The sequence below is a fragment of the Ipomoea nil genome, unplaced genomic scaffold (genome assembly GCF_001879475.1).
Source record: "Ipomoea nil cultivar Tokyo-kokei standard unplaced genomic scaffold, Asagao_1.1 scaffold1568, whole genome shotgun sequence".
NCBI classification, from domain to species: domain Eukaryota; kingdom Viridiplantae; phylum Streptophyta; class Magnoliopsida; order Solanales; family Convolvulaceae; genus Ipomoea; species Ipomoea nil.
In genome coordinates, this window is record NW_017617996.1 from 317,063 (window position 1) to 328,141 (window position 11,079).

The following is an 11,079-nucleotide window of genomic DNA, read 5'->3' on the forward strand; positions in this document are numbered from 1 at the left end:
AAGCACAGGGATACGGTAAAATAATCTGCCCGGGCACTCAAATCTGACCGGGCACATAACAGATGTGCATACTTAATAAGAAATTAGGGCTATTACAGTATGAACCAGTATTACAATGCACAAACAGGCTATTCTGCGTGGTTTGTGCACACATTTTCTATGAGCTGCCATACCGTAACCGGTCGTGGCCCTTGGCCAATCCGAGTGTCCTGCGGTTCTCTCCGTGCACTATTATTAGGCGGTGCATCCTCCTGCATGTCCTGAATTAGACATACATATATAATAGTTCCATGCGCAGAAACTGTATATAAACTACTTAGCCACCACCTACATATCTAACTAGATATACACACCACAATCAAATTAAATAAACCTATAATTTAGGCAGTACGAAACAGTATTACAATGCACAAATACACTACTTTACCGTAATAGCACTAGGCCCGGCCCCGTGGTGAACTGGCCGTGGCGTGTGGCCAACCCGAGCGACCTGCGGTTCTCCTCGTGGACTATTATTAGGCGGTGCATCCCCCTGCAGGTCCTGAGTCAGACATACATATATAATAATGCCATGAACAGAAACTGTAGATACCTGTTTAAACACAACCTAAATATATAACTAGCTAGAAAAACTTAATAATAGATAAATCACAGCACAACACCGCTAATAATCTTTTTTTTTTTTAAATACACTGGAATAACACAAAAAATGCACTAGTTAAAGTTGCTACCTCACTACCTAGCATCTCGATTACCTTCAGTTATTGTTTTTTTTTTTTTGGCAATTAGAGTATCTTGATTATTTTGAGTAACTAGTATTCTGTTTTTTACACTATTCCCATGACCTCCACCACCCGCAAGCAATAAAAATAAATAATAGACACTGGAATAAACAAACTGCACTAGTTAAGTTGCCATACCATATCGGCACTATGCTCGGGTGTGTGGTGATCCAGCCGTGCCCGTTGGCCACCAAGAGTGTCTTGCGGTTCTCCCCGTGGGCTATTAGGAGGCCGTGCATCCCCCTGCACACCCGCACAAGATCTGTATTATTAGATACACATATATAGAAATGGCATGTGGTAACAGACCTGAATTATTATATATACATATATAGTAATGACATGCGGTACCAAACCTGCACTACCTATCACATTAACCCCAAATACATAACACGTCGATAACATACCATAATGGGACCTGGATCGAGTCCATGCTGAGCCGACTGGAGCCCTGTGTCACCATTAGTTCCTTGCGGCATATCTCGCCAATCACGCGCCGCCGGTGCACGGAGCGGTGCATCCAGCTGCCCATTCCCGAATCCCCCACCTTGAACTTCCCGTCTTTGCCGTGCTTTTAACCATTCTGGCGTCCATCCGCGCAATGCTGGTATGGTCCTGGGTACATCCCGAGCACCGACAACAACCCTGTCCACATACAACAGCTGCACGAAAATAATTGAAACATATCACTATGTATGCAAAATCTAGAACCCCCACCACACACCCCACCTTGTATGTCTACACCCCACTTACAGTTAGGAACAGCAATGGCCCCGGGTATTTCTTCACACGCGTACCAGTACGATGCATCCAACTCACATGCGTACTGGCCAACGTTCGCAGGAGGTACCCACACAAGTCCAGCTCCCTAACCCTGGCAACATCGCGGAACATGTGCACAGTCCGTTGGTTTGCATACCCATTGAGTGTGCTTGCGATCAGAGTGCTAACCACCACCACGCAAAAATGTCTCTTAAACCATACGCCGCCCCCCTTCAGTTCCAGCAGCTGCGTTGTAAGCCCCTTCACGGTGATATTACCCTCCCGTTTTTTAACTTTGCTCCTCCACGCTCGCAGGTCGGGGCATACCACCAGGCTATCACGTTCTGTTATGGGGATCGATCCATTCGGAAGTCCCAACACCGCTGCCACATCCTCTCTCGTAATGTCAATTAACCTCCCGTGGCTTACATTTATCTTCATTCCCACCGGGTCGAAATTAGACAGCAACCAATGGCCGAGGTGCAGGGGTAGTTCGTTAATCCTTAACCCCACCAACCCACTCATACCCATGGCATTAACATCTTGCCGTTGCCGTGTCGTGAGCGATGAAACAAGACGAACAAGCTCCCTTGGGCTGCCGCGGGTCTTGATCTTAGGGAACAACTGGCTTTCGCGGGCCGCCGCACCATGCTCCGGTTCTGTATCACTGAGGTCTTCAGAATCCTCCAGCGGCGTTTGAAACCCCTCGTCCATATCACTTTCGACGTCACTAGACCCCACCGGGTGGCCATCATCCCGACCTGAAACACCACAACAACGTACCACATTAGATTTGTGCATTGCAAGATCCAGTGTAATATTTTTTTTTTGTAATAATAACTAACCGGGTAAAATGTTACCCTACTTCAGTACTTAGAAACACTTTTCCATGCAATCAAAAAATGCAGAGGATGCTATTCTACTGCCATACTCCCATCCCATACTCACTATTCTACCGCCATACTTATTCTAGTTTGTCATCGCTAGGCATTGTTTTCGTTAACATCTTTAAATATCTAGTGCAAAACAGCTTAGATAATGTGTTATTGTAATCTTTTAGAGCTAAATTGTAGGGACTCAAATTAATTAAACAACATTTGATTTTTTCCTTGCTCTTACTATGTCTGGAATTCTCTACAGTGCTGGTAAGTGACAATAGTAAGTGACTCAGAATTTAGGTTACAATTTTGTTATGTGGAAAGCGTATTTTGGATATCCATACTGCCCTGTGCTGACTGACTATATCTGCTCGGCATAATACTTTCTCCCAGACGACTGAAAACGGCAGTTGCTTATGCAATATTCCACATGGTGGTTACCATTTATAACTCAAGGAACTCCAAACGTGTTTATGATGTTAACAACACATTGTTCCTAGGATAAAAATTCCTAATTCTGTGATCTCATCAGCATATTGTACTATCCTAGAATATTTACGGTCTCACAAGCATAAACTTACCCTACTCTTATTGGTTTCTGCATTTTAGCTTTGCATAAGAACAGAGGTACTGTTGCATTTTAGCTTTGCATTTTATCTTTGCATATTGTACTATCCTGGAATATTTATGGTCTCATGTTGTGCATGGAAAAAAAAAAAAAACAAGTAAGAAGAGAATCCATGCAATACAACACTAGAAGTAGAAGTGAGACTGCTGCAAGCCTAATTTGCAGCAACATTCTCCCAATTTCCTTAGCTTCTTTGTAAGTAGTGTTTGGATGGTATGTCTGTTCTTCTTCACAATAAGGAAGAATACAGGCATACAATGGCTTCTATATATATAGACACAAAGACTAAGAGCACGCAAGCCAATGTTGTTGTCTATAGAATTTGCAAAAAAAATTACATTCCCCAAGTCAAAACAAATTTACCATTCCCAGCTCCCACTCTCCCACTGTCATTTTCTTTTCCCCCAATCCTGGAATATTTATGGTCTCATGTTGTGCATGGAAAAAAAAACAAGTATGAAGAAAATCCATGCAATACAACAAGAAACCTTAATACTCACACATTCAATTCCCAGTTTTCTGCATTTTTGCAGGAGGAACAGAGGAGATAATTCAAAAACCGCAAATGGAAAAAAAAACAAGTATGAAGAAAATCCATGCAATACAACAAGAAACCTTAATACCCACACATTCAATTCCCAGTTTTCTGCATTTTTGCAGGAGGAACAGAGGAGATAATTCAAAAACCGCAAAAAAATTATACACGAAGATATCATCTAGCAATGCACAAACCTCGCGTACCCCTTCGATGCGCGGTCCGCCGCCGTGCAAAAACCCTAGCCGCAATCCCCGGAGCAGCTCGTTCGAACCTTGCACGATCGGCCGCCGCCGGAGTCTGACGTCCAGCCCGGCGTCTGAACGCCCGTGACGCGTCGGCGAGCCTGTGCACCGAAGCTGACAGTGGAGTCGTGGGCGAGAACGACGATTGTGACCTCCCCCTCCTAGAACGCCGGTAACCACCAGAACGAGCCATTCGCTTTTTTCGAAGTCACGAGAGTTGCTCGGAGTGTGCCGCTTTGCTCGGAGTGTGCCGCCAACAGTATGAACACACACATACAATCCCCCGTTCTAATAAAATGGTAAATGTGGTGGGGTGCACCCGGTGTTTGTGCACCCTAATTCACATCCATAGATCATCATACATCACACGGTTCTAATCAGTGCATATGTGCACACATTAGTAATAGTTTACACCTGAACTTTTACCTATATATATATATATATATATATATATATATATATATATATATATATAGAATTGGGTATGCTATATTGAAGTTTCATTAAATTAGGGTAAACACAATGCGTGCTTTAAAAAAAATTTCTTTCTAATTCTTCGATTCTATAAATGTGAAGTAATTTAAAAGTTAGGTGTTTTGTTTTTTTGTTTTTGTTTTTTTTTTTTGTTTTGTTTTGTTTTTTGTTTTGTTTTGTTTTGTTTTGTTTTTGTTTTGTTTTGTTTTTTTTTTTTTTTTTTTTTTTGAGTACGTGTTTTGCGTATTTTAGATTTAGAGATAATTTATGATTTGTACTTCATGAAATATATAGTGCCAGCATTACAAACTCTAAAAAAAAAATTTTTTGAATGCTATGACACAAACTCTACAATATAATATATCAAATAAGCAATTTGACTAGATACTATCAGTTGTAAAGAAAAAAAAATATGTATAATTTTTTTGAACATTTCAAAAGGGAGCGATCAATTGCATTTTGTGAATTTAGTGGCTCAATTGCACGGCAAATTATACCGTGCACCAGGGCACACAATGTCAAAACGATGTCGTTTTGACCATTTTTTTTTTTTAGAAATCTCGTTTTTCGTTTCTACTCTTAAATTAAAAAAATTTTTTATCTATTTCGAATGTACATAAATTCATAACAGAATACACATAATCTAACATAATACATAATACACATAAACTCATAATAGAATACACATCATCTAACATAATACATAATACACATAAACTCATAATAGAATACACATCATCTAACATAATACATAATAAATAATACACATAAACTCATAACAAAATACACATAATCTAACATAATACATAATATACATAAACTCATAACATAATACACATAAACTCATAGCATAATACACATAGTCTAACATAATACATAATACACATATTAACTCATAACAAAATACATATAATCTGCCATAATACATAATACACATAAACTCATAACATAATACACATAAATTATTAACAGAATACACATAAACTCATAAAATAATACACATAATCTAACATCTAACATAATACATAATACATAATACACATAAACTCATAACAGAATATACATAAACTATTAACATAATACACATAAAATCTAAACAATAAAAATGACATCGTTTTGGTCAGGCGCCCTGGTGCACGGTATAACGATTGCAATTGCACAATCTTAATTAATTGATGAGTCTAGTTAGGGTGTGTAGGTCCATTAATGAACAAAAAAAAAGTTTTATTATTGATGAACGGGGTAAAATTATAAAGAAAAAAATAAAATTATTCAATTAAAAATAGTAATGCACTAATGCTACATTCCTTTTTTTTTTTTTTTTTTGAATGACGAAACAAATTTATAGTCACTGCTTGAGAATGTGTGTTAGATATATAAATTTCATCTTGTAATTTTAACCAACAAAGGACTAAAGAAGTAAATAAGTCTAAGTTACCTTACTAAGACTAAGAAGGTCAACAGTTCATCTCCATAAAAAATTAAATTTAAAACCATGTCGTTATCAAGTCAACCATTTTGCGTTATTTTTTTTTTTTAATTTACTTTTTAATATTTACCTTGGCAAACTATGATTATGAAAAGAAAATAGAATGTTTTGAATAGGGTATTAGGTTTTAGGAAGAGTTAAGAGCAGAAGAAAATTACGGAGCTAATGAAGGAAAAACGTTTGAAATAAAGAAAGAAATTGAAAAGGAGAAACCCACCCTGTCACCTGTATCACACTCTTCCGGTGGAATATCTCTCTCTCTCTCTCTCTCTCTCTCTCTCTCTCTCCTGTAGTTGCAACAGGAAAACCACATTCTCTTCTCTCTCTCTCTCTCGATCTCTAAAATCCGAAACCCCTAAAGCTCAAAGAGCCCAAAGTGATAGCACCAGCTGCCTCAAAGCTGAAGGAGATCTCTCTCATTCTTCCTCACCATGAACGACCTTCTATCGGTACTTTCTCTGAGCTTCTCTATCTTCTAAATTTCAAAAATTTCATCACTTTTTAGCTTCTTTTTCTTTGTTGGCGCCGGGAAAATTTCCGAGAACTCAACTGAGAATTAATGAATTCCTGACAATTTCGAAATCTCATAGCAGTGTATCATATCGATATTTGTAGTTGTATGGCAGTTGTAGGATTTATGGGCAATTTTTCCTCTGTTTCATTCAATATGCGACGTTTTATTGTGTATCTGATCGATCCTTGTCCGTGGACCTCTGGAGACTTATTATTAGCTTTTGATTTCAACATCTAGTTCATTGATAAGTTGGCAATCAGAATTTAGTTTTGTTTGTATGTATGCAATAGAGTTTACGTTTCTTCTTAAAGTACATAAATAGCTCTCTTGCTTTCTTTTTGAGTTCATAAATTTAAAATTCGACAATTGTATAGAGAGGAGGGTTAGGGGGTGGACACTTGAAAGAAGCAGCAAGATGATTTGTAGAACTGATATGAGCAATACTTCTAGCTGCTTTGCTGATTTTCCATGTATTTATGCTCTTGAGCAATGATTTGAAATGAAGTTAGTCTTTACAGTGTTAGGGTAAAAGTTCTGAAGAAATTGTTACTTTGAGAGCTTGACCTCTGTGACCTTTTATAATATGGAGTTCTATTAACTACTACTGTTTATACATCCATTCTGAGGGTTGCTTGTGTTGTATCCCAACATTACTCCACAAGTTCTTTGAAAATTAATAGCAGACTTCACATATCTATTCAAAATCATAGAATGTAGAATGAACTCTACTCTATAGCCAGCACCAGAACACTAGTCTAAATAGCTGCTCATTGATGAGTGTAAATCATTGTAATCAATATTGCACCAGAACACTAGTCTAAATAGCTGCTTATTGTGCTATTTTTGGGCCTTAAAAGTCTACTTGTGATGGCTGAATATTATTCTGGTAATTTTAATCTAAGGCACTCTCCTCTCTTTAGTAATTGCTGTTGTGATTTTTCCAGGATTCTTTTGAGATCCCCAGGGATCAGAGTTCTAGAAATGGAGATATTGAAATGGGAAATCAGAGGCCAATGAATTCTGAACTTGGCCTGGATCAATTTTTTAAGCAGGTAGCTACAAACTCTTGTTACTCTTCTTAAATGCACAGGGTATATAATTGATGTTCCTTGCTTATTGCTTGTGTCATTCTTTCTTCTTCTTTTTTTTTTTTTTTCACCAGTTTCTTGTGTTGTAGAGAACTAATAATTAGTCATTATTTTGAGTTGAACTTTTCAAGCTTTCCTCTTTCAAAAACCTTTCTTCTCTTTTCTTTTTTTTGCAAGGTTCAAGACATTGAGAAACAATATGATAAGTTGAACAAGCTCCTCAAAAAGCTTCAGGTATGATTTTTTTACATCCGCTGATCTCCTTTTATTAAGTTTATATGTGCCATGTTTCCCTTGGTCACAAAATGGTACTTCTGAGAAGCTTTAAATTGACATTTAGCTACTTGACATAGTCCATTATATTGTTGCATTTGAAATAGTTTTAGTAGTGGATTGGATGTAATGGATTTTAGGAAGCCAAATCTGCATCCAATCCTCCAGTGGCAGAGGTTTGCATCCCATCCACTTTTGGCAGATGTAGATTGGATGGGAGCAGATTTGGCGGATCCATACTCACCCCTAGTACTGATAACGATTATAGAGAATAGTTCTTTTAATGTACAGAATAGTATTCAAACCAGATATGACTTGATCATTGAAAGTAAAATTTCAAATTCTCTCTGAAATGCTACTGTCAGGATGCTCATGAGGAATCAAAGGCAGTAACAAAGGCTTCCTCTATGAAAGGTACTCGCACTGCTTGTTCTTTAATGATCTAAGAAGTGCTGTAAAAATTGAGTTTTCTGTGATTTTCTTAAGTATTTTTAATGTGCAATATAGACTGGACAGTGTTTGCTTATTATCATGAAGAATAAGAATAGTCCGAGACCATTATTTCAAAAACCAGAAAATTTTTAAAGATTGGCCCCTGTTCCTAATTTGGTACACATCACTCTCCCAATAAATCTCAGCAGACTTTTGTAGCATTATGTGTATAAAGTAATACCCTTAAGCTTCTGAATGAAAAACGGTTTTATAAATGCTAAACATTATAGGTCACACTGGTTAAATTTATTTCCTTGCCATGTAAAAGTCTTATGTTTTTGTATTTTGAATTTGTTTGTTATTGTTTTACTTAGTCATTCATGAATCATACTGGCATAATCTTCAGGAATAAAGCAGCGAATGGAAAAAGATGTAGATGAAGTTGGAAAAATTGCTAGGCTCATAAAATCAAAAATTGAGGAGCTTGACAAAGATGTAAGCAAGCAGTTGCTGATATCTAACTTTATTTTAGTCCTTTGATTTCCTATGTTGTGATTGTTTGTATTTATATCTCTCCAGAATTTAGCCAACAGAAATAGACCTGGATGTGGCAAAGGATCAGCTGCTGACAGATCACGAACTGCAACGACAGTGTAATTTACTATGTTCATTTTTTTTTTTTAATTTTTTTTTTTTTTTTAAATTTAGTTTTTTTGAACTTGTTGGTAGTTATTGTTTGTGAGTTCTCTATAATCAAACTTATTTTGTGTGGTGTATGATTGTATATTGCCAAATAGCTTCCATGTTGGAATTTTGTTTTGGAGCAGCCTATGTCATTGAATTGTTACATTGCATGGGAAATCATGCTAATATGGGTAATATAGGCTCACCAATTTTTGAGGCAATGAGGAGGTTGGCTGAGGCCTTATCATTTCCTTGTTTAATTTTGCATATTCATATGTATATACAGTCTAGGATATGCCAGCAATGTGAAGACAATGGAAAACTGTTGCTTCTTCCTAATTTGCATTGAGATGACTTTTCTTTTTGTGGGAATATTGATTTTTTTATCGTACATGCATGTGTCTTGCTTTTGGTGCAACTGTAGTCTGTAATGATTAAGTTGTGCTAATTAGTGGCATGTATAAGATTGCATGGAAGTCTGAGAGCTGTAAATGTCATTAATTCAAGTGTCTGAAGAGGAGCTAGACTATAACCAGATTTAGGCATTTAGCTGCCCATAGTTCTGTTAATGGGCTTTGCAAAGGGACCTGGCCACTTCAATCTGGATACAAGCTTTATCCTTCTCTTCCAATCTTTGCAGGCTTTTGATCTAATTAATCTAAAGGTGTTTATATTAATATTTTTTATTGCAGTGCCTTGAAAAAAAAGTTGAAAGACAAGATGGCTGAATTTCAGGTATTTCCGGTGAATTGAAATGGGATTTTCCTGCTTTCTTATGCTTTTCTTAGTTGTAATTGATCAACATTGCAGACTTTAAGGGAAAGCATCCACCAAGAATATCGCGAGGTTGTTGAGAGGCGTGTATTCACAGGTTTAAGAATTTCCTTATTTGTTCCTTCTGCGTCAGTTTTTTATGTGTTCGTAAGTTGTAACCAATAGTAATGACCTCTTGGTGTCTGTCTAACCTTTTACTACTTGACAGTTACTGGGGCTAGAGCTGATGAAGAGGTGAGTAGTAGTTCTTGTGATTTTCTATGACTGATCTCTTTTGTCCACATTGTCTGATTCACCACACCCCCCTATTCTACTTAGACAATTGATAGGCTGATAGAGACTGGGGACAGTGAACAAATATTCCAGAAAGCAATTCGGGAACAAGGACGAGGACAGGTATGCTTACCCTGCACCTATATTTTCTATCCATTTATGTTCCTTTGCCCTTCTATGTAATTTGAATTGAATTATTGGATGTCATCTCTTATGAAAAGTTGATTCTATAAAGAACATAAGCTGAATGGCACTAGAATTTATGATAATCCGGTTAACTTGTATCTATCTTCTTTGTGTTGTGTTTTTTAGGTTATGGACACCCTTGCAGAAATTCAAGAACGGCATGATGCAGTGAGAGAATTAGAAAGGAAACTATTAGAGTTGCAACAGGTATCTTTAACCTCGGAAATTGATTTTAAAACTTTGTACAGGTATCTTGGCATGGAATGCTAGAGTTTAATAGAATACTTGTGAATTTGAAGAAAACGGTTTCATTTTTTTTTTTTTTTTTTTTTTTTTTTACTCTAATCATCACATTCTGTTATACAGATATTCATGGACATGGCAGTGTTGGTTGATGCTCAAGGGGACATGCTTGATAATATAGAATCACAGGTAGTTGCAACTCATTACTTCTCCTCCCAAAGTCCTGGCATCATAACAATTTGTGTGTGTGTGTGCGCGCGCGCGTGTGTGTGAGAGAGAGAGAGAGAGAGAGAAAGTAGAGAGTTATTTGATGAATTGAATTAAGTTTCATCTTTATTCTCACCTTGTGGTGCCCCAATATTAGGTTTCTACTGCGGTTGATCACGTGCAGTCGGGGAATGTTGCGTTACAGAAGGCCAAGAAATTACAAAGAAATTCCAGAAAATGGATGTGCATAGCTATCATTATCCTCCTTATAATTGTTGCAATCGTTGTTGTTGGCGTGCTCAAGCCGTGGAACAGCAACAAGGGCGCGTAGTGTCTTCTACCATTATGTACGCAATGTATAAATTTAACACAGTTTTAGTGTAATTCCATTACTACTGTCAAAATTTTTCCATTGATTTCTCTGCTGCTTGGGCTTGCCTGTTCCTTTGAAGGTTTGACTAAACTTTGATTGAAATGTTTACTTGGGTGATATGATGCCGGCTACTGTCTATAAATGTTGTATTCGGGTTGGTTGCACTTTATATCTAAACCATTTTTCTACAGTTTCAGAAAATTTATAGAGTACTATTAAAGCATTATACAATGAAAGCA

At 37.2% G+C, this 11,079-nt stretch overlaps 1 protein-coding gene across 1 annotated transcript; it reads left to right on the forward strand.

Moving 5' to 3' along the window:
- Nucleotides 1-5,993: 5,993 nt before the first annotated feature.
- On the forward strand, nt 5,994-11,024 carry LOC109189921 (syntaxin-132). Its single transcript, XM_019340554.1, has 13 exons — nt 5,994-6,242; nt 7,252-7,359; nt 7,573-7,629; nt 8,034-8,082; nt 8,507-8,595; nt 8,680-8,753; nt 9,477-9,519; nt 9,595-9,655; nt 9,767-9,792; nt 9,877-9,954; nt 10,144-10,224; nt 10,384-10,449; nt 10,625-11,024. Exons 1-13 carry the CDS (start codon nt 6,225-6,227, stop codon nt 10,796-10,798), a joined length of 924 nt encoding a protein of 307 aa, XP_019196099.1. The 5' UTR covers nt 5,994-6,224; the 3' UTR covers nt 10,799-11,024.
- The last annotated feature ends 55 nt before the right edge of the window (nt 11,025-11,079 follow it).